This window comes from Eretmochelys imbricata, chromosome 14 (assembly GCF_965152235.1).
Source record: "Eretmochelys imbricata isolate rEreImb1 chromosome 14, rEreImb1.hap1, whole genome shotgun sequence".
Classification (NCBI taxonomy): Eukaryota; Metazoa; Chordata; order Testudines; family Cheloniidae; genus Eretmochelys; species Eretmochelys imbricata.
This window is the reverse complement of record NC_135585.1, coordinates 13,965,127-13,988,088: the sequence shown is the minus strand read 5'-3', so window position 1 is coordinate 13,988,088 and position 22,962 is coordinate 13,965,127. Positions and strand designations below refer to the sequence as shown.

Below are 22,962 nucleotides of genomic sequence, written 5' to 3'. Positions count from 1 at the left end.
AACAGATCTTTCTGGATTTAGGATATTTATTGTGTATATCTTGACATGTGATATTGACACTTAGTAGTTTTTGCTGTTTGGTTGTGGTCATGTCGGTGCCTGGATAAGAGAGCCACAAGCGTGAATTCTTTGATCATGTGATTTTTGAATGCTTGAAGCCGGCATTACTGGGTTTGCACCAGTTCAGCTCTAATCGCTGTAGCTATGGCAGCCGCTAAACCGCAGTGGAGACAAAGTCTTAGCATGGCACTCAGTAACACTTTTCAGAAACCTTCAAATGATGGGAACTGTGGCCCAGCTTTTCTCTCAGTGAGCGTGACATTTCCTTTAATCATGCATCTCCTTTTTAAAAAAAGAAGCAAACACCAATCGCCAGAGAATGCAGGTTGAGCAACTTCTTTCTGAGGTCAACCAGCAGCCTTTTCAAAGGGAAGTGGGGTGGCTGACAGATCGAGAAACTTGACACAATAGAACTGGTCAGTGAGTCTTGGGGTTTTATTTTCAACTCTCACAAAAGGAAGAGGATCCCTGGGATCTCCTGGAGAGCCCAGGTTTTCCAGCGGAGAGATTCCCCCACCATGGGAATCAGGACCATGAGGATTTTCTCTGTTTTGCTTTGGATTCTTTTCCCAGGTGAGTATGACATGGTCTTTTTGTGGATCACTAGAAATACAATGCAAGTATTGGGTTTGCACAGGTTACAAGCTTTGCCAGTTTCACCAACAGAGCTTGAAAGTCTCAGCTGTGCTCTTGCTGTGAAGCTAACTCACACGGCAGATGGAACTTACAAAGTGGGCAGGACAGTAAAGATTTCAGCACAGACTCTGTGTCTGTGTCTGCAGAGAAAGTTTTCTAGGAAGACAAAGCAAGGAAAATTTCAGCTGAAAGGAGAATTTTTCAGAACGTTCTCAGCACAGTTGGTCAAAGAACAGAAAACAATATTCATTAGAATTATTTGATGAAAACTTTACCAGCATTTGCAACCAATATTAGTTGCAACAAACACTGAGGCTAAGAATGTAGCCAGATTCTAAAAAGGATTGGATATTTACATGCATATTGAGAATATCCAGAGTTATCATAATTAGCATCAACCAAACTTTTGGATGAGAATTGAAAGCACATACTTCTGGGCTTAAGGCGATGTCTAGCTATTAGAGATCAGGAAGAGACCTATTGCGGTGGGCGGGGGACATTGTCCCACATCTGCATACTGCAGGGTTCTTACACTTTTCTCTAAAGCATGTGGCTCTGACCACTGTTGGAGACAGAATATTGGACGCTGAGTCTCATCTAGTCTGGTTATTCCACTGTTCCTATAAGATGAACTCTAGCCATAAGCATATGAAAACAATAAGTTATAATAAAAGTCATGTTGTAACCTTGACAATATGGGGCACGAGCCATGTGTTAGTTATAACTAATTCTAGAGGGTGTGATTATTTCTAGCTATAGAAAATGGCTTCATCACTGTAGACTCTGAGCATCTTTCAAAGAATGTTTGCAAAAGTGCACCAAATCGTACAGTTTGGACCTTTTCAGACTTTCTATGAGGCAAGATCATGCTCAAGATGAGTTCCGCGGTAGGTGTGACATCCCAGCCTGGTGCATTTTGGGGCATCACGGCTTCCCCTGTCTGGCTATTGGGGACATTGAGCACCAGTGGCTAAAGTTACTGGTGTGTGATCACTTATCTGTGTCGTACACCACACACACACACACACACACACACACACACAGGGAATGGAATAGTTATTGAAAAGGCCTGTAGCTGGAAAGGTCCCTAAAGAGATAAGAGCTGGGAAAGATTGATCAGTCACTGATGAGACAAGGCCTCTGGTTTGGGTTACAGGGCCTTCACCACAATATAGAGCTAAGATCAAACTGTAGCTCCAGGCTGAGGGCCACTAGGAGTGAGTTCAAGGGAGCAAACCCCTAATGTAGACACGATTTGCACTGGTGCACCCTGTCTATATTAGGTGATTGCAGTATTGCTATTTGTTGTGGTTTTATTGCAATTCTCTCAATACTTGAAGGTTTTTTTCTTAACACCCCAGCTCCTAGATACCTGTGATTTGGGGAGAGTTTCAGCTTTCATTTAAAAAATGTTTCTAGCTGTCATACTTGTGGAGAAAAAGCTTGAAAACATGATCCAAGTGCAACCTAAAGACTCAAAATGCAAAAGGCACAAAACCCCCACAAATTTATTATTTTTTTTCAAAAAATCTCATGACTTTTAAGCCCATCTCATGATGGAGGGTGGGGGGTGGCTTGACTCATGAGTTTTGATTACACTTGGGTATGTCTACACTTAAACTGTTCCTGTCTCACAGCTGCACCGCTGTAGCACTTCAGTGTAGACACTACCTACACCAACGGGAGGGGTTCTCTCATTGGCACAGGTAATCCACCTCCCAAAGAGGTGGTATCTAAGTTGATGGAAGAATTCTTCCATCGACCTAGCACTGTCTACACAGGGGGTTAGGTCAGCATAGGTACTTCTCTCAGGGTATGGATTTTTCATACCCCTGGGTGGCGTAGCCACCCCGATGTATGTTCCCAGTGTAGACTAGTCCTGAGGGTTGGAAATATTGAAGATATTAACCTACTGCAACAGTTAAGTATTGCAGCTTTTACTTCAAAAGTTCCCACCACACGTGCATGGAATGGAAGACCTGACTCACCATATCTTACACCTGTGTAGTCACTTACATCCATACAAAGTGGCTGTCAAAGACGACAATCTCAGAATGGCAGCATTTTCTACTCACTTTGCACTGGCGTAAACGACTCCTGAAAGCTTACGCCTCCTGAAAGTTTCAAATGTTCAGTGTATTCTTTCTGAATAGTCTGAATGTTCAATGTACTACAATGTGCTACAATGTTCTGAATAGATTGAATGTTCAATGTACTATTTTTGAATTAGATACAAGCCTTCAAATAGCCCCCAAATACTCTTTTAAATGGGGGAAATGTATTTTTAAAATGACTAAACTAAAAATCACTGATGAGGTTTTGCACAAAAACATCATCTCTGGTCTCAGACAAACACAGGATAACTTCGGCTGAAGAGGAGAATTATTCAGACCATTATCTGCAGAGACAGTTAAATAATGGAAACCCTTATTCAATAATAACTACTTGATGTAAAGATAGCCAGAATTTGTAACAAATATTATTCACAACAAACTATTTGACCAGCTCTGGTGATGAGCCTGTGAAATAGGATGGGAGAAGGTAAGTCCTACTGAAACCTTGACATAGGGGGCACCATCAAGTATTTGATGCAATTAGTTTTCTAGGCTGTGTTTTGTCTCCCTAGTTGCGAATATGGCCCTTATCGTCAAAGTATCTTTCAAGCAACTTTCAAAGATTGCTTTTCAAAATAAAATAAATAAATAAATAATTGTAACAAAAGTGAACCAAACAATACCAATGTAGGGCCTAATCCTAGAAGCACTTATACATGCTTAATTTTAACAACATGATTAATCCCACTGATTAACTCTAAGCAGGAGTGCCAATGAACCCCAAAGGAGTTCTCCTGTACTTAAAATGAAGCACATGGGTAAATATTTGCACGACAGAGGGGGGGCACTTTTCTGACCCCTTGTGTAGACTAGCATTCATAGATATTTTGTTAGATCAAGCAGCTAGCTTTCTGCAACTCACACCTTCCAAACTGCATTTAGAAAGTACTAAACTAGTCAGGTTTACATTCCTGAGATATCCCAGCATAGTGCACATTGGAGCATCACACTGGAGCAGAAAGGGGGTGGTGAGAACCCCCAAAATATGAACGTGAAATGGAAAACCAAAACAAAATGACATTTTAGGTGAAAATGAAAAAAGAGAGTTTCATTTTGAAAAGTCAGTTTGAAATTGAACTCGTCATTTCAATGTTCAATTTTCCCACCCGGAAAACCCAAATATTGTTTTGAAACAGAATTTTTCCTGCAGCAAATGTTCCTACTGCAAAATATATTAGTGGAAAATGTAATTGACACCTGCATTCACTCTACGCCTCTGTGCACTGCCAGAGTGGTGCAAAGGGGGCTGCGGGTAAATAAGAATCAAGCCTAATTTTGGGCCCCTTTTATAGTTAATTAACCTGCTGAGATCAGACCAGCCCATACCCTGCCCATGCCTGCTGCCCTGCCCCATTCACCTGCTCCCACGCAGCCCCAGGGGAGAGGGGCAACTGCTCTTGGTCCCTTTACATAGTTTTAAAAAGTCAGGTTTTTGGACAGGTGAACCTGGCTCTGACTCGCTGTCCTCCCGCCAAAGGGCTGAAGCATCACCCACAACCCCCCTCTCCGCCCCGGGCATGTGGGTCATGTCATGGCTGTAGGCAGCCAGAAGGATGCCCGGGTCTCGTCTCTGTCTCTCGCAGGCTGCTGGGCAGTGACGGGCCCCGGGGCAGTGCGCGGGCCCCCGGGCGGGTCGGTGGCTGTGCGGTGCCGGTACCGGGGTGGCTTTGAGGATGATCCGAAGTTCTGGTGCCGGGAAGGAGAAAGGTGGCGCTGTTCCAACGGGCTTTTCATCTTGGAGACCAGTGGGTCGGAGGCCGAGGTGAGGCGGGGCAGAGTCTCCATCCGGGACAGTCACACCGAGCTCGCCTTCACCGTGACCGTGGAGAACCTGACCCGGGCAGACGCCGGCACGTACCAGTGCGGGGTAGAGAGGTTTGGGCTTGGTCCCAGGGCCACTGTGGAACTCACCGTCTCCCCAGGTAAATCCCAGCGCTGCCCCCCAGCAGTGTCGGGGCTGCTGGGCTCGGGGCACGGCCGGGGGGCGGTGGAAGGGGGGCGGGTGTCTGGACTGGCAGATCTGCTGTAACCCGGGCTCCCCGCAGCGCCCTTTGCTCCGCGCCGACCGGCCCCTGCCCAGCCCCGCAGCGCCTGCACCGGACAGCGGCTAATCACCCCGCCTCTGAGACCCCCAGGCCCGGCCCCTCGCTCCCCAGTGCCTGCGTGAGCCAGAGCGAGGGCGGAGGGCATCCCCAGGCAGCGGCCGGGCGCCTCCCCGACAGGTGGGGGCGAGGGGGAGAGGAGGAGAAGGGCTGGAAGAGGGGGAGAGAAGTGGGGCCCAGGGGTGTGGAAGGCCCTTGGCAGAACCACCAGAGGAGCGGGAGCTGCCAGACTCCATACCCGTCCCCCTGCACTATAGATATCGGTCCCCAAATATTTGGGGGGGATGGGCGCAGTCAACAGCAGCGGGGACCTCCGTTCCGTTTCAAGCTGGAAATTTGTTTTTGCCACTTCTTGACAGATCGAACCGAAACCTGCCCCGAGTAACTGGAAAGTAAATCAAGACCCTGAGGCCTTCAAGTGCCGCTGGCTCATTGTTTAAACTCACATTCAAGGGACAGTGCTGGGGGCCAAGGGCGAGATTTTGGTGCGCCAGTAGTTTTCATTTGGGCTCAGAGTTGGGGCTGTTGAGTCGGGATGAAATATACTTGAGAAGATTCGTTCCTTTCCTATGTGGGCAGTGTAAGGTCAATGTTGTCCTGAAATATCCCTTCCCTTGATTTTCAACTGCTTGCTGTTTCCAAGGGCAGTGACAGGCAAGTAATTCTCTGTCCCTTGGTTTCTGAAAGGAAGGTTTTTATTCTGAACATTTTCAATTTTGTTGACAATATTTTTTCTCATGTGATTAGATGAAGCCAGAGTCATGTGGTCTTTTGTTTAAATAACTGAGCTGGGATGTATCACTAGCCTATTAAATTAATGGAGAGAGTGATGCTGGCCCAGCGAACAATAGAGTCTGCAGATGGACCGACCTCATTTAAAGCACATCAAACGAGTATGTACATTCATGGTCTGGCAAAGTTAGACACACAAGTTAGCCAGAAGTCGAGGGAGATAATGTGCTTCGTCCTCAGGAGCAATCCATCCTACGAAATGTTACAGCTGACAGCAAACAAGAGCAAGGACTGTGATGTGGGCCAGGATTAAGCGTGAAGGGTCTGAGACAGCAGGAGATTCATTAATGATCAGACTTATGCCAAACATTTCAGGTTGGGTTGATTTGTGGAGCAGACTAAATCTCTGTTTTTCTCTACAGCTGTTCCTTATGCAATTCAGACTGAAATGACACCACAAGGAACAAAGCAGCCAGATGTGTCTTCTCCAACAAAGGCTGAATCCAGTTTCTCCCCTACCGCACACACCACTCCTACACGGTGAGTGCCATTACTCCTGTCCCTTGTCGCTCTGGTCACTTCTCCCAATGCCCTAGCAAGATCCATCTCTAGAGGCACAAAGAATAGTGACATCATTGGTGATAACGTCCCACAGAAAAAAACAAATGTTGCTTTTATCAGCAAGAACCTGCAGGTCCAGTGAGGCTGGATTCATATGTAGGAAAATGGCAATTCTAGATGCAGAGTAGCACTGGACAGGGACTGTCTGGGTCCAGTCACATCAGACTGTGTTCCGGTTCAAATACAAGACAGAACAAGGCTTTAAGCAAGCAAGGAGGCTGGTCTGCTGACGGGCTGGTCTGCCTCTCAGCTTTCCACCCTCTCTTTTATTTCTCTCCCTCCTCTTGCGCATTACATACTTCAACAGATAAAAGGAATACACTGGCTTTGTTTAATATTCTTATTTACCAATTTCTATCTACCGCATTCCTTGCTCTCGGGCCTTGAGCCCAGTCCTGGGAGGCTTCCCACGGTTTATGTCATCTGGGTGAGTTTCCAAGGTTCATGCCCTTGAGAGGAGCCGTGTGTGCACTGCTCCTACACAACACTCCGGGTGTGCCCTGAGTGTTGCCAAGTGCATGAACCCTGCAAGAATCCTTCATCCCCTCCTTTTTTGTTTATTTGTGCTCGGCCAACTCACGGTAGCTATCAATTTGCTTTTGCAAGCCATTAACTCCCGGACAGACAAGGTCATAACTCGTGGAGCCTGCGAGGGCAGTTCTCGACAAAGCCTTAACAAAAAGAAAATACATTGCACACAGAAACGGCAAAAATAAGCCCAAGAAGGTAAAGTGTAGTTGGCCGGGCCCCAATTAGCCATGCTAGAGTACTGGGAAGAGAGGTTCGCATAAGCAGCAAGCATCATCTCTTTCCCTATTTCCTCAGGGTGATGACATACTGGAATAAGGCACGTACCTAACAATTCTTCAGCTGCTACAAAATCAAATAAACAAAAGTGGGTAACATTTGCTATTGAAGCCAATCTTTCCCATAGGTTATATGTCATTCGGGCCCATAACGGAGGAGGCGCTCCCGAGTCAACCCCTACAGGAAATAGCAGGCACATAAGACACACAATCAATACAGAATTAGCAGTGATTTTGGCAAGAATGGCCACAAACAGAGTCTCAGGAGTCTCTGGCTGTTGGTTTGCTGCCAGTCTTCGTTGAGCCGCGGCGACCAATGCTTTCACTGCTCCCCATGTCACGGGTTGGCTTGGGACGCTACGTCTCCTCCGTCTCCGTCCCGCCATGGTCGACCCGGGAGGCACCGCGTTCTCCTCCAAGGTCAGCTGAAACTCCGGTATGGGGTTCGACAGCCCCTGGTGCCATGCCATGCTGTTTCAGTGCCGGTCGCACACACCGGGCCGGAACCCACAACGGTCCTGCAGGGAGAGACACAGCAGCATATCCCCGACCCCAAGTAATTAAAGGTACTGGGCCCAACCATTGCGGATCGGGCAGCTGACGGTAATAGACACGCGGTCTTTCCAGTACCTCGGACTTATGAAAATGCCAATCCGCGGAGGTCTGCTGATCTGTATTCAATGTTAAATTATTTAAAGTAAACAAAAAGACATGCAATTGTTGCTGAATGTCTCCTAAGGTTCGGAGACGCAGCTCCCCTTGTTTTAATTGTTTGTCAAGCAAGGTTTTTAGCGTGCGATTTGCACGTTCAACAATAGCTTGGCCTGTGGAATTATAAGGGATCCCGTGTTTGAGACGGACATCCCATTGGGCACAAAAGGTGGAGAGGGCTGTGGAGCAATAGGCTGGGGCATTATCCGTTTTTATCTGGCTCGGGTGACCCATAACAGCAAAACAGGCTAGCAAGTGGTGAATAACTTTGGGAGTGGCTTCCCCACGCTGTGGGGTCGCCCAGAGGAATCCCGAATAGGTATCAATGGAAACATGTAAAAACGAATAGGGGCGGAATTGTGGCATGTGAGTGACATCCATTTGCCACAGCTGATTCGCCGCGGTACCTCTGGGGTTAACGGCATAAGAAAAGGTAGGGGCAGCAGCAGCACAGTGGGGGCAGGAACGAACAATAGAACGTGCATGATCAGCAGGAATGTGAAACTGTCGGGCCAAAACAGAGGCAGACTGATGAAAAAAAGAATGGCTTTCGATGGGGTCAGAAAAAAGGGAATTTACCTGACCACGTAATGCGCGATCGGCACGCGCATTGCCCTCAGTGAGTAGCCCAGGCAGAGGGGTATGACTGCGAATATGAGCAACAAAATAAGGGAAATTATGAGTGGTGATGAGATACTGTAAGGACAAAAACAGGCGGAGGAAGTCCGCATCAATCTAAGGGGTAATGAGGGCAAGGGGTAAATGATCAATTACCTGATAAACATAATGGGTGTCCACAATTAAATTAAAGGGACAATCAGCAAAAAGTTGAAAGGCCAAAATAACAGCAGCCAGTTCTGAGCGCTGCGCGGAACGCTGAGGCAGCATAAAACGAGAATGCCAACGAGGGGGGTCACCTAATTGATAGGTGACAACACCGCGATGTGGAGAGCCATCAGTAAAAAGAGTGACAGCTGAAACAATAGGTCGAGAGCGGCTAAGACAATGTACGATTAGTGGCACCTTTTGTGTGATCACCAACCGAGGATCTTTCGGGGGATTATAAGAAATCTCTCCCACATAATCACAAAGAGCAACCTGCCAGGCCAAGGAGGTGTGGTACAAGGAATCAAATTCACTACGTGATAAGGGGAAAACAATGGCAACTAAATCAGTGCCCATGAATTGCACTGCACGGTGGCGGGCTTTACGAACAAGGTCGGAGAGGGCGTCTAAATAAGGATAAATGTTCCGAGGAGGAGTGGAAGACAAATATATCCACTCTATGATAGAGACGGCGGTGTCTGTACGAGGTACAAACAGAGCCGCAGTAGGCGTATGAGGGGTGGCAAGGAGAACTAACCGCAGGGGACGAACCTCAGTGAGTCTATCCACAAACGCTGACTCAACACTGCATTGATCTGTCGAATGCAGGCAATGTGCTCCTCAGTGATGGCAATAACTGCGCCCGGTGCCCAAGCTCCACGTAGGAGCTCGAACAACGGCTGCAGCATCGATGTGGGGAGACGGAAGTAGGGTCGAATCCAATTCAAATAACCCAAAATTTGTTGTAATTTAACGAGGGTTAGGGGTTGGGGTAGGACCACTTCCAGACGAACAGGGGCAGCATAGGTTTGTAAAACCTTATGCCCGAGATATCGGTAGGGATAAGAGTGTTGAATTTTTTCTGGTGCCACTAACAGGCCATTTTGGCCAAGAATCTGAGACAAATATTCAAGCTGTTGTGCCGTGACCTGGGGACCACTAAGCAAAATATCATCCATATAATGGTAGACCTTTAGTATGGGGTATCGGGCACGAAAAGGGGCAAGGGCCCGATTCACAAAAAATTGACACAAGGTTGGACTATTTTGCATTCCCTGGGGCAAGACCTTCCACTGATACCTTTGAGAGGGTTGCTGATTATTATATTCTGGCACCGTAAACGGGAATTTTTCGCGATCTTGTGGGCAAAGGGGGATTGTGAAAAAACAATCTTTTAAATCTAACACACAAAGCTGATTGGTTTGAGGAATTAAATTTGGGTTTGGCAACCCAAACTGCAAGGGGCCCATGGGTTGGATGCGTTTATTTATTTCCCTTAAATCATGTAACAGCCTCCATGCACCAGATTTTTTCTTAATAACGAACACCGGGGTGTTCCAAGGACTAGTGGAGCTCTCCAAGCGCTGTGCATGCAAATGTTGTTGCATAAGTGAATGAAGCGCTTTCAGTTTTTCTAGGGGGACGGGCCACTGGTCAATCCATACGGGCTCTAAGGATTGCCATACCAATGGTAATGCGGAGGGCAAGGTGGGTGGGGGAGGGTTTTGGGCCATTATATATTAATATCGAGGGTGGTATCCAGCTTTACAAGTAAGTCACGGCCCCAAATATTGAGGTGGACAGGGAGCACAAAAGGGCGGATTGTAGCAAGGGCATGGCCTCCTGGTTTAGAGACCGTGACCCAAGACAAACTTTGGCGCCCGGGTTTGCTACCCCCGATCCCCCACAACTCTTTAGAAGGAACTGTTGGCCAACTGACCGGCCAGTCCTGATCACGAATCACCGTAACATCAGCTCCAGTGTCCACCAGCCCTGTAAAAGGAAAATTATTTAAAAGAAGTGTTAACTGAGGTTTCGAGGGGTGGAGTGACATTGTTAGAGCAACAAGTGGAGAGGACGTGTTGTGAGGCAGCGACTGAGACAGCGTCGATCCAAAGCCGCCTCTGCCCCGGGCTCGATCCTCTGCGGCTGGCACCTGATAGGGGACTAAAATCAATTGTGCAATCGACCGTCCACGCGGGAGCGACTGCGGAAGATGGGTCCACACCTGAATCTTAATAACACCGGTGTAATCGGCATCAGTGACCCCTGGGATGACAAAAAAACCCTGTTTCCCAGCGTGTGAGCGAGGGAGAACCAGACCCACAAATCCGGCAGGGAGAGGTCCCGTCACCTGTGTAGGTATGACGCAAAACTCCCCCGGCAACTGAAAATCAGCGTCCTCCTGCATAATCAAATCAAGCCCTGCACTTCCAGCAGTCGCTGCCCTCATGGAGTCTATGGATTTTAAGGCAGAGGAACTGTTGTTTGAGTGGGGAACACCCCCGTTTGGCCCTGGGTTCGGGGGAGACCCATCGTGCGGTTTCCCGACCCGCTATGACACTGATTAGCCCAGTGATAGCCCTTCCGACACTTGGGGCACTTCTTTGAGGGGCGGGCAGGTGCCGTCGATGAGCGGCACTCCCGCTGAAAGTGACCCTCCTTACCACAGCGATAACAAGGCTTCCCCTCCTTCCCGCTTTTCCGCAGGGCAGCGGCCAGAACCCCAGCTTTATGTGCTTGTGTGCCAATGTTTTGGCACGCCCGCAGCATGTCCGACAGCTCTAGAACGCCAGCGGCTTGTGCCGCCTGGAGAGCACGGTGGCAATCCTCGTTCGCATTTTCAACCGCCATTTTTAACAGAATCTCCTGAGCTGCCACAGGGTTATCCACCTGTCGGAGGATAGCCTCCTGCAATCTGTTGGTAAAATCCATAAAGGACTCTGATGCACCCTGACGGATACTGGCAAAGCTTTTGGTAGGCTTGCCTGAATCTGGGACCTTCCGGAAAGCATGCTGGGTGCAGGCAGAAATAATGGGGAAGACAGCCTGCTGGAGTTGAGACTGCATCTGAACGGTAGCAAACGGGCCCTCCCCTGCCAATTGCTCATAAATGACACCTTGCGCTATATATACCTGGTCTTGGCGTTCCGCCATCTGCCGATACTCACTAAGCCAAATAACATACTGACTGGGCGTCAGCATCATGCACAACAGCGCCTTCCAATCTTCAGGGACCAGGGTGTACCCAGTACCTAGCCCTTCAAGGAGACCACGTACATACGTGCTAGTGAGGCCGAACTCGCGAATCGCTTTCTTTACCTCTCTGATCACCGAGTAAGGCAAACTGACCCAGTTTGCAAGCTGGTTGCCCTGGCCATCATCCTGCCAGGTCACCGGGCAAACTGAGACCAGATCAGCTAATTCCTCTGCTGTAAGATCTGGGTGAATCTTCGCTGCGTGAACCATTTGTTGCACCAGCGAAAGCCCCTGAGCAGACGTGGATGACCCCCCGGGGGGCCCCGGAGCATGGGGCCCCACAGGGGGCCGGTGACCACTCACCGGCTCCAGAAGGGAAGACAAAGGAGGCAGCAGTAATTGAGGCACTAGGGGCGAAGCAGGGGGAGGGATGGCTGCAGGAGCGGACGGGGGTGACGAGATCAGCAGCCCCTCTATTGGCGCGGGAGAGGGTCTTTCCGAGGTGACATGCTGTGTCGCATCGCCAGGAGGGGGGAATGGCTGCAGGAGCGGACGGGAGTGGCGAGAGCACCAGCCCTGTGAGGGAGGACCTGTCCGAGGCGACACGCTGTATCGAGTCGCAGCAGAGGTGCCAGGCATGTAAAGCCTGCACGGGCGCCCGAGGCTCTTTGTGCAATGTCTGGCCCAACCGCTCCCAGTCCACTAGCTTAAGGGTTCCAGCTTCAGGGTACCACGGGCATTGGGCACTCACCTCCTGTAGCAGGAGAGTGAGTTCTCGAGTGGGGCAGTCATGCTGAGCCTTATGCAGCAAATACTGTAGCTCACTGCGGTGTTGCACTTGCAAAGCAGAAAAGGAGCTTCCCATACTTACCACAACGAAAAATACTCACCGGGATCCGCGAAGCGGATGAGTGACGCGTCTGAAACCCTTGCCGGGCGAGGTGAGTGCTGAGGGCCCCACGTTTGGGCACCAGTTGTTGTGGTTCAAATACAAGACAGAACAAGGCTTTAAGCAAGCAAGCAGGCTGGTCTGCCGATGGGCTGGTCTGCCTCTCAGCTTTCCACCCTCTCTTTTATTTCTCTCCCTCCTCCCGCGCATTACATACTTCAACAGATAAAAGGAATACACTGGCTTTGTTTAATATTCTTATTTACCAATTTCTATCTACCGCATTCCTTGCTCTCGGGCCTTGAGCCCAGTCCTGGGAGGCTTCCCACGGTTATGTCATTTGGGCAAGTTTCATGCCCTTGAGAGGAGCCGTGTGTGCACTGCTCCTACACAACACTCCGGGTGTGCCCTGAGTGTTGCCAAGTGCATGAACCCTGCAAGAATCCTACAAGACTGTATAACAGGATGAATGAATCCCCAAGTAGGTGCTGTGGTTCTCTATAAGGGCAGGGTGCTGAGGCTCTGTGTGTTGCATCTTCCACCATGAAACTCGTGCACATCTGCAGCCTGAGAGCAGCCCCGGAATGTTTTATTGGGAGGAGTCTGGTCAAATTGACAGAGCTTTAAAGTTTCTATTGTATTTCAACTGCATAGATTCCAACCCATCATCATCTGTTTCCTGCTCCTGGTCTTATTGAAGGGTCTCCTCCTCCTGTGCATCGTCTGTGTGCTGATCTGGATGAGCGTACGCTACAGGAGGAGTCCCAGGGAGATGGTGCCAGACAGACAGACAAGGTGAGAGCATCTAACACTCCCACTACGGGGTGACACGACCATGGGAATGTTCTCAGTCTTCTCTTGAACACCAAGGGCTCAATTATAGCTTTCCTGTGAGCAGAGTAAGGGGCAGTGAGTTGTTGCATTGCCCTTGGAGCACCCTGGGAGGCAGATCATGACTGCCCAAGTTACAATGTCCCTTCTGTTCTCCCCCCCTCTTGCTTCAGAGATGGCGCAAACCTCCAGAGCTATAACTGATGCGGAGTACTTCCAGTGGTGAATCGGCTCAGCTACACTGCCAGGACCATTGTGGAGGTGGAGCCAATGATCCACCCATTCCCCAACCTTTAGCTTCGACCTGTTCGGTGCTCTGCTGCGTCTGCTTCCAATCCTGCATGGATCCCTAAGTTGCACCCCCTTATGGCCCCCTGCTGTACTAGCAGGGCCATGATTTGACCTCAACCTTTACATAGGAGTGTGATGAGTCTGTGTGTGAATAGGGAGACAACCTCGCTGCTCCATAGCCCTGATCAGGAATTCATAGAACCAGACTCACCCCATGATGGCTATGAACAAAAAGCTCCCAGCATGAAGTGTTTCTCCTGCAGTCACTGGGGGTGTCCTTGTTTTCGTTACAGCTCATGAACTGCCTCTTTGCTAGCTCTTAGAAATGGATCGGAACCGGCAGACGGAGGATTCATTTTCCAGCTTTGCGCAGAATATCCCACACCATGGGCCTGATTTTCTTCTCCTGTCAAGTGAAGCTATTGCCCTCACGTTCTCCGAGGATGAAGTCTGCTGGAGGTGTCTGTCTCGATGGTTTCCAGGCCCAGGTACCTAGGTTCTTATCAGGGGGTGGGAGAGCCCAGGGCCAAATTCATGCCTGGTTTAAGCAAGTGTAACTCCGCTGAAGTCCCAGAACCAAACACAAGGTCAGAGCCAGCAGTGACAGAGGCTGCCCCTGAGTCAGCTGGGCTCTACATAGTCACAGTGACCTGAGGTGAAAAGCGGGAGCTGCCACCAGGTGTTCTCCAGAAGGGATCCTGTACCTGGAATTCCCTTGATCCGGATCCTCCCAGATCTGTTGACACTGCAAAGGCCATCTCATTTTCCAGGCTTCTGGGGAGCTGGGCTGTACTAAGAACTGGGATTTGTGCATCGAGGCACGGGGTCACGCTAATGGAATAACATTTTTTCCTAAAGCGAAGCCATTTATGAAAGAAAACAGACGCAACTGCACAGGGAGACAGACTTCCACACAGCTTGAGTCCCAGCTTGCCTGCTTGCTTACCCAGCCCCACACCCTCTCTGGAACAAGGTACAGTTCACACAGACCCCTACTGGGTGAATGATGGAACTGCAAGCACGCATATAATTGTCGAATATTCTTTTTAACCCCTTCCTAGATTTGGGGAAGCTGCTGTGTTTATTTTTGTTTGTACTCATTTGTATTTTTAGTTTATGGCAAATGCACCTGGAGCCCTGGATAGAATTTTTAATGTTTTAGATAAGTAAATAGGTACAATATTTTACATTAAATTACTGTAACATTACAGTGACCAAAATTGTCACACATTGAATTGTAGTCCATGTCCGTCTGTTCTGAGCAAGAACATGAAACAATGAACAAAGCATGAACGGACAGTAGCCTTGTAAATATGAAAAGACAAAGCTAGTAGAAAAGAGATAGTAGGCAACATGTGATTGCTTGCAGCATGTGTACAGTTCACGATCTAGACAGGGATTGGGTACAAAAATAAGTGGACCAATCATAGTGTATGGTCTGATCTATTAACCAGTAGTATGAAGTGTAAGTGTGTCTAGAAGCTGAGTCATGATTGTGTACATTGGATGTGTGGTATACCCTGTTCCCACCCTCTACACTTGAGCCTGATCACCTCAAGTATAGTTTGATTGTATGCCAATAAAGAAACCTCAGTGATGCATTCGGAGTCGAGCTGAGTTCTTGGGAATCAAGTGGATAAGATCTCAAAGGCTACCCCAGCAGCTTGTTGGTTACACATACTCTCTTTCTTGTTCATTTCCACCTTCTGGTTTATAGACTGTGTAAAAGGGGCAGTGGGAGAGAACACAGAGCAGAAAATGAGACATCCGATGAGAAAAATATTTTTTTCAGGTTTCAGAAAAGCTGAAGGTTCTGCAAAGTCCCACAGGAAATGTGAGTGTCCCAAAGGGAGGCAATTTTCTTCTGAGGCATTTTTTAAAGAAAAGATAGAAAACAGCTTAGTGAGAAAGGGGCATTTGTGGAGATGATGCAGCTGCCCTTCGCTGGGGTGATTTCTGCTCCTTCCAGCTGAGAAGTTCATGGTTTTGCCTTCAAACCTGTGACTTTATCTGAGCCATTTCACTTATTGGACTCAGAGTTACTTTCATCCTTTCTCTCTCTCTCTCTCTCTCACACACCCCTATAGAAAAGAGAGACAGTAACTGGGGGGGTGAGGGAGGAGCATGGTATATTCCAGTCTTCATACTTGGAGACTTTCCCTCTTCTTCTTCTCCCTTGCAGTTTCCATATTTTCCCCTTATGCTCTCCAGCCTTTCCTTCCTAGCCTCATCTCCACCATGTGCACCCCTGGGGGCCCTCATACCACCCCCCTCTAGCGCCTCTAGTAACCCCAGGGTGAGTAATGATGCTGGGAGGCGGGGGGCGGGGAATCTGCTCCTTCTCCCTATTTGGCCACAGGAGCTCCACTCTTCTTTAAACTCTGTCCCCTCCACCACCTCCATGCTGATCCCCACTGCCTGCACAGCTGCCACCAGATCCACTCGGCTTCCCCAATGTTACCAACTCTCACGGTTTTAGTGCAAGTCTCACAACATTTGCTGCTTTTTTTAAAGTTCCAGCTCCTGGATTCTTGAGATTATGGGAGAATCTCAGCTTTCCTTAGAAAAGGAAACAATACGTTTCCAGCCCACCCCACAGTCGAGAAAAATTGAAAAGGTGACCCGAGTGCACCCTCAGGTTTCAAAAAATGGAAGATAAACAAAGCACCCCAAAAGACATCTTTAAATAAACCAAAGCTCTTGAGATTTTAAAGCCAATCTCATGGTTGCTGAGAGCTACACATGATTTTTGAATGCTGGGGAGGGGGGACAATATCAGTGTTGCCACATAGAAATAATAAGTGATGTAGACACACAGAGAGCGGACGCCTCAGTGGGTATGTCTACACCAGTGGTTCTCACCCTATTTACCATTGTGGGCCGCATATGCAGCTCTCTGTGTGCTATGTGGGCCGCATCCACACAATATATATCCTACCTGTACGGCCCTGAGGATGTCACATGGGCCACAGCTGTGTGCTGATTGGCCCACAAGCAGCCTGCGGGCCACAGGTTGAGAACCACTGGTCTCCACAGCATTAAAAACTGGTGGCTGGTCTGTGCCAGCTGCCTTGGGCTTGCAGGGCTCAGGCTAGGGATCTGTTTAATGGCACTGTCGGCCTTCAGGCTTGGGCTGGAGCCGGAGCCAGGGCTCTAGGACCCTGCAAGGTGGGAGGGTCCCACAGCTCAGGCTGCAGCTTGAGCCCGCATGTCTGGACCACAATTAAACAGCCCCGTAGCCTGAGCTCCTTAGCCTTGGTTAGCTAGCACAGGCCAGCTGCAGCAGGGTCTCTCTCTCTGAGGGTCCCTGCAGTGGAACCAACCAGGTTCCACTGGGAGGGGGTAGGGGTGTCTAATTGGAGGTTGTGACCTAAACCCTAGGTTGTGTTGCAATTAGTAACATTTTTTTTCAGAGATCTACCATCATATGATCTGTGTATTTTGTGGCTAAAGTTTTCCCATCAGCCTCTGGTATAAGCCACATTTCATGCTGTGTCCCCGCTCCTCCTCAATGCAAATAGCAAACACCACCGTAGGGAATGGACGTGGAGCAACTTCCTTCCCTCGTGAAACACCAGCCTCTTCAAAGGGAAGTGGAGCAGCTGAGAGTCTAGAAACTTCAGATTATAGAACTGGTCAGTGAGCCTCCAGGTTTCATCGTCAACTGGCCTAAAAGAAGAAGGGTCCCAGAGGTCTCGGAGAAACCTGATTTTCCCAGGGAGTGAGTCCTGTGCAGAGGAAACCAGGACCATGAGGATTGTCCCCATTTTGGTTTGGATTCTTTTCCCAGGTGAGAGTGATGTCAGCGCTGTGGGGATTGCTAGAAATACACTGAAGTGATTGGGTTTGCACAGTTTACAAGCTCTCCCAGTTTCACCGTCAGAGCTGGAAAGCTCCAGATAGGTTCCTGCAATTGTTACAGCCTACTGGAGATGGAGCTTGCAAACCATGCAGGGAAGTAAAGATTTGAAATCTGTATCCTAAGAAAGCTTTCTGTGGAGAAGACACAAAAAGGTCTAGTCTTGTGTATCTGTTTGCTTGCTTTAAGACGCAGCCCAGACAGTCACGTGAATGTGTGAGAATCTCAGCACTCCTTGAAGAAAAAACGATAATGTTTCTAGCCCTTGTGGTTGCAGAGAAAAACTTGAAAATGTGCCACAAATGCCACCTAAAGACTCAAATCCAGAAAGCCAAGAAAAAAGAACCACTGATGTATTATGTTTAAAATCTGCTGATTCCTAAATCCTTGTTATGCTTGGAGGTGGGGGTGGGGACTGACCTGATTTTGGAACGCTTGGATTCGGTAACACTGAGCTATTAACCGATGGCTGCAGTTAAGTATCATAGCTCCTCCTGTGTGCACCACCCCAGCGTGGAATGACGGGCCCACTTCACCATAGCCCTGCACCTTGCATAGGCATTTACGTCAATGAAAGTGGGTGTAAAAGGCTACAACATCAGCATGATAGTAGTTTATGGTACTTTGCACTGGTGTAAATGCCCGTGCTGTGGAGCACGTGAGTTGCTCTTGCTCCCAAGTCAGCTTTTTAAAAGGTTAGAGACAGTCCCTGTGCAGAGACACCTCTTCCCCTTGACTCAGTAACTGACCCTGGTGGTGGGACAATCCACTGGTTTGTGTCTCTCCCCAGAGAATAGAGAAGGTAAAGTGAGATATGAGCAACTTGTATGGAAGGAGTGACCTCCAGCCAGTCTCCAGCCAGCAATATTGAGAGAGAAAACCAGATCTAATTTACTTCATTTTACTGCAAAGACAAAGCAACGCTGAATGGCAATGCCTGCTCCTGCAGGGTTCCAGCATGTCCTCCCTTGAGTTAAAATAACTCCCAGCCAACTGGGGCTAGGAAAGACCCTGCCCCTGCCAATTCTCCCAGCTCTGCTCCTCCTGCTGCGCACACACGTTCCAAATGCTCAAGCATCCCCCACAATCCGCTGCCCCCCAGCACTGGCTGCAGTGCACTGCTGTTCACAGCTAGAAGGATTCTCAGTTTCTCTCTTTGGCTCTGTCTCTCACAGGCTGCTGGGCAGTGACGGGCCCTGGCACAGCACATGGCCAGCTGGGCGGCTTGGTGTCTGTGCGTTGCCGGTACGGGGCAGGCTATGAGGCTTATCCGAAATTCTGGTGCAGACGCAAAGTTGTGCTGTGTTTCAGTCACCTCATCTTTGAGACCAAGGGGTCGGAGGCTGAGGAGAAGTGGGGCAGAGTCTCCATCCGTGACAATTACACCCAGCGCGTTATCACAGTTACCCTGGAGAACCTGACACTGGCAGATGCGGGGACTTACCTCTGTGGGGTAGCCAGGATTGGCCTCCCTAATCCCAGGGACTCCGTCAAAGTCATCGTCTCCCCAGGTAAAGCTTTCCTCTGCTCCCCCATGGCAGTGACAAGAGAGGGGATGCTGGAGGAGGGATGGATGGGGCAGGGAGGGTTGTCTGTAGCTCTGAAGGCATTCCTCTAACCCAGGGGAGTCAGACACTGCTGCTGCCTCCTTCAAAGGGCTCCAGCTAGTTGGGGACAGTGGGGAAGGAACTCCTGTCTGATTGCAATCAGGTACATTAGCCTCTTTGCTCCAGCCCTGCAGCACCCTTCATGCAGTGCTACTCCTGATTGGGGCCCTAAAGCCACTCAGAACTGAGTTCCTCTTTCCTGCCCAGCCCCCACCCCCACCCCACCTTAGCCAGAGAGAGGGCAGGAGAAAAGGGGGATGGGGAGGCAATTCTCCAAAGGGAAGGGGGAGTCATTCCCCAAGGGGGTGGGTGTGTTGGGGGTGGGGACAATTCCCCAAATGGGGGAAGAGAGACACGGAGCATGTAAATGAGGTGGGAGGGATCACTAGATTATTAATTTTTTTTTGTATTGGATTGGAGAGAGAAGCAGCCGAACTACACAGAGCTCTTCCTCGGGTCTGGGAAAGGTACGCCGAGTGGCACAGCTAAATACAAGTTCTGACTGACAGTACCTTTCCCAGACCCGAGGAAGAGCTCTGTGTAGCTCAAAAGCTTGTCTCACCAACAGAAGTTGGTCCAATAACAGACGTTACCTCACCCCCCTTGTCTCTCTAATATCCTGGGACCTCCACTGCTGATACTATTAAATGTAAGGGGTGAGTGATGCTGGCCAAACTCACCGTGGCTCCTGTGGCTCCTTGTCTCACTGAAAGAGCAGCTGTCCTGAAAAGTTAGACATACATTCCCAGCTTAGCTGAGTTAGCCACACATGTGTGCAGAGCTCAGCGTTCCATCGCTCCAAGAGTTGGTACAAAGGCCTTAGATCTCAGGAGCCCTGACAAAATGCTACAGTTTGGATTCCGATGTGGGTCAGGACTAAGTGTGTTGTTTCCATGACAAACATACTCCATGATGATATACATGGAAGGCTCTGTTGGGGAAGTAGGGGCAAGGTGGAGACGTTTGTGGTTGCGCGTGTTTTTAATTGTGCTGAATTTCTGTTTTTAGCTGCAGCTCTTCCTCCTTCAATCCCAATGGAAAAGTCACCACAGACAACAGACCAGCCAGCTGCTCCTGCCTTCACACGGATTTCCACCGGAAACCATGTCTCTAGCTCATGGACGTCCTCAAGTAACAGCTCCTTGGACAGCAGTGACGTCCAAGCACAGTACGTTCCAGAGCTCACACTTCGCTGGGTCTGTAGGCTTCCCCCTGGTGCAGTCAACTGTGGTGTGTAGGGTCCTTCGCCTCTCTTCCTCCCCCCAAGATTTCTGCAGCATCTCAGTAGTTCCAGCCAGTGAATGCTAGTGAGGTTTTCCATTGGATCCTAGTAACTTTCCGGAGAATTCTGTTGGTGCTGGGATCCAACTTCCCTTACATGATCCTATGGAAACCCACTTTGTTTATTGTCCTCCCCAGCCCCCCAAATAATCAACTCATGGACCTATCAATGAGTTTTTAAGACCTCTATAACCAGCTAAGAGAACAGAGATCACAAAATGTGACCATTGCATCACCTCCCTGTGCGCGGAGGAATAAAGAATAATGACATGACTGGTGATAACATCCCACAGAAAAACTTACATTGCTCTTATCAGCAAGAACCTGGAGTTTCAGTAGGGCTGGAGTCACATGAAGTCACAATGGCAATTCCAGATGCAGAGAAGCCCTGGACAGGGACTGTCCGAGTCCAGTCACATCAGATTATTGTTGACTGGATAAATGAATAAGTAGAGGTGGGTGCTGGGGTTTGGTATAAGGACAGGGTGCTGAGGCAATGGGTGATACCTCTTCTCCCCAGTGAAGCTTTGTTTGCACCTTTGCCCAGAGAGCACCCAGGGAATGTATTAGAGGGAGGAGTTGAGTCAAATCTACAGAGCTTTACAGTTTCCATTGTATTTCTACTGCATAGATCCCAACCCAACATCCTCTATCCCTTGTTCCTGATCGTCCCCGTCTTCCTGTGCATAGTCTGTGCTGTGATCTGGGTGAGCATACAGTACCGGAGGAACTCCAGGGAGATGGTGCCAAACAGACATGGTGAGAGTCTCTGACATTCACACCATGACACTCCACTGGGTGGCTCCCAGTGCTGTCTTGTTCTGTTGCTCCCCAGGGACTGTCAGAGCTTTACCATGAGCACAGAGTGAGTTATTGACTTGCCCCACACAGCCTGGGAGGGAGATTGCAACTGCTCAAGTTACATGGTCCCTTCTAGTCTCCCCATCCTTCTGGAGATGGGGCAAACTGTACTGGGTCTGTCCCTGGTCCAGCATACTTTCCTTGGGGCACCACCACTGCTTTGCTGCCCAGTGCACTGTGGGAGGGGGAGCCAATGGTCCACCCGTTCCCCAACCATGGCATCCGTCTGTGACTGGGGTAAGGTAACAACTCTGCTGAGACCGCTTCCTCTCCTGCCTGGCTACCCAGAACACACCCCCAAACCGTCTGGGCTGCACTAGCAGGGCCCGTTGACCCGAACCCTCCGTATATGACTGTGGTGAGTATGGTGGTGAATATGGAGACATCCTCACTGCTCTGTATCTCTGATCAGGAACATACACAGCAGAACAGCTGTGCACCCTGACAGGTGTGAACAGAAAGCATCCAGTATCCAATTTCCTCATCCAGTAACTGGTGATGTCTGTGTGTTTTGTTACAGCTGAGGAATTGCCCCTCTCCTAACTTAGGAATGGGTCAGAATCGGCAGAAGAAGGATGCATCCCTCAGCTCTGCCCACATCATAAGTCCACAGAGTGGGCCTGACTTTCCTCTCATGTAAAAAACTATTTTCGCCACATTCTTAGGGGACAATCTCCTGCAGGTGTCTGTCTCTGTGGTTCCCATGTCTAGGCTCAGTTCCACATCATAAACACAATGAATGGCTGGCAAGAAAAAAGGGGGAGGTGGGTATTCTTGCAGCCAACTTAGGTGGCCCAGCGCTGATGGTGCTGCAGAATTTACCCCCAGAAAAAAGACGGAGTTTTCCAAACCTGGCACAAGCTCTTGACACGCGGTTTGGAGCTAGCCATCAATCTGAGCTGGCTCGGACACAGCTAAGAGCTAGGAGAGGGAAAGTAGTAACCCCACCTGAAGTGGTGGAAGACCTGCAGAGACTTGTGTTCCTGACATACTCAGCTAGCACCGTGGCCTTCCAGGATCAATTGGCAATGGACCATTTAGAGATGCTCAGCTGGACTTGGACTTGCAGATCAAGATGAATGAACGGAGGCCAAAGTCACTCCAACAGGCTTTGGGTTTAGTCACAGAGTGTGAAACTTTTCTTGGAGCTGTGCACCAGAAGAGGAAGCAGCTTAACATAAAGATTCAAATAGAAGCAAATACAGGGACTGGAAACACATGGCTACGGGCAAAAGAAAAATATAAAATGTAATCTAGAGCCTATGCTTTAAGTTCCTTTCCCGTCTAAGAAAGTATTTCTCACCCGATGGTCAGTCCATACAGTGCTTGTGCAGTTAATAAAGCTGGAATCCACCTTTCACAAGACACTCCTGCTGGCCCAGTGTCGCCTCTGTAATAGCTACCATTTTGTGTCCTTCTTTTTCCTTTTATACAGTTCCAGAGAGTCTCTTTTCATAACCTGGGTGGTTTTTACAACTTCATTTTGCCCACAATGGTCCCCCGATTCAAGGTCATTTTCTTGAGTTCTTTTGCGCTTTGTAAAGGCCCAAGTCTGCACCTTGTCTAGAGCATCAACACCTGGCTGGGCTGGGTCAAAAGAGGTCACTTGTTCTCACTTGACTGAGTTAGCTGCAATAACCACGACGACTGGAGAGTTTCTAGATTTTGGCACAGACTAAATGTGGCCCTCTTGGGTGAAATCTTGAAGAGGGTGATTGCAGGGAAACCATGCCTGTTTAGACAAGTCCCTGAGAATA

The 22,962-nt window shown here is 49.1% G+C and overlaps 2 protein-coding genes across 2 annotated transcripts; both read left to right on the top strand.

Moving 5' to 3' along the window:
• The first annotated feature begins 578 nt into the window (after positions 1-578).
• LOC144274506 (CMRF35-like molecule 6) lies at positions 579-13,913 on the top strand. Its single transcript, XM_077833364.1, has 5 exons — positions 579-633; positions 4,394-4,732; positions 6,067-6,184; positions 13,130-13,264; positions 13,889-13,913. Exons 1-5 carry the CDS (start codon positions 579-581, stop codon positions 13,911-13,913), a joined length of 672 nt encoding a protein of 223 aa, XP_077689490.1.
• Positions 13,914-17,347: 3,434 nt separating this feature from the next.
• LOC144274505 (CMRF35-like molecule 2) lies at positions 17,348-22,070 on the top strand. Its single transcript, XM_077833363.1, has 5 exons — positions 17,348-17,387; positions 18,632-18,967; positions 20,072-20,231; positions 20,976-21,103; positions 21,726-22,070. The coding sequence occupies exons 1-5, from the start codon at positions 17,348-17,350 to the stop codon at positions 21,746-21,748; spliced, it is 687 nt and encodes a 228-aa protein (XP_077689489.1). The 3' UTR covers positions 21,749-22,070.
• The last annotated feature ends 892 nt before the right edge of the window (positions 22,071-22,962 follow it).

Bases quoted from the DNA above. Each gene is read 5' to 3' on its own strand.
- LOC144274506 (XM_077833364.1), top strand. From the start codon at position 579: ATGGGAATCAGGACCATGAGGATTTTCTCTGTTTTGCTTTGGATTCTT. The intron at 634-4,393 runs GTGAGTATGACA...TGTCTCTCGCAG, and splicing joins GCTTTGGATTCTTTTCCCAG to GCTGCTGGGCAGTGACGGGC. The intron at 13,265-13,888 runs GACAAGGTGAGA...TGTTTTCGTTAC, and splicing joins GAGATGGTGCCAGACAGACA to AGCTCATGAACTGCCTCTTT.
- LOC144274505 (XM_077833363.1), top strand. From the start codon at position 17,348: ATGAGGATTGTCCCCATTTTGGTTTGGATTCTTTTCCCAG. The intron at 17,388-18,631 runs GTGAGAGTGATG...TGTCTCTCACAG, and splicing joins GGTTTGGATTCTTTTCCCAG to GCTGCTGGGCAGTGACGGGC. The intron at 21,104-21,725 runs GTGAGAGTCTCT...GTTTTGTTACAG, and splicing joins GATGGTGCCAAACAGACATG to CTGAGGAATTGCCCCTCTCC.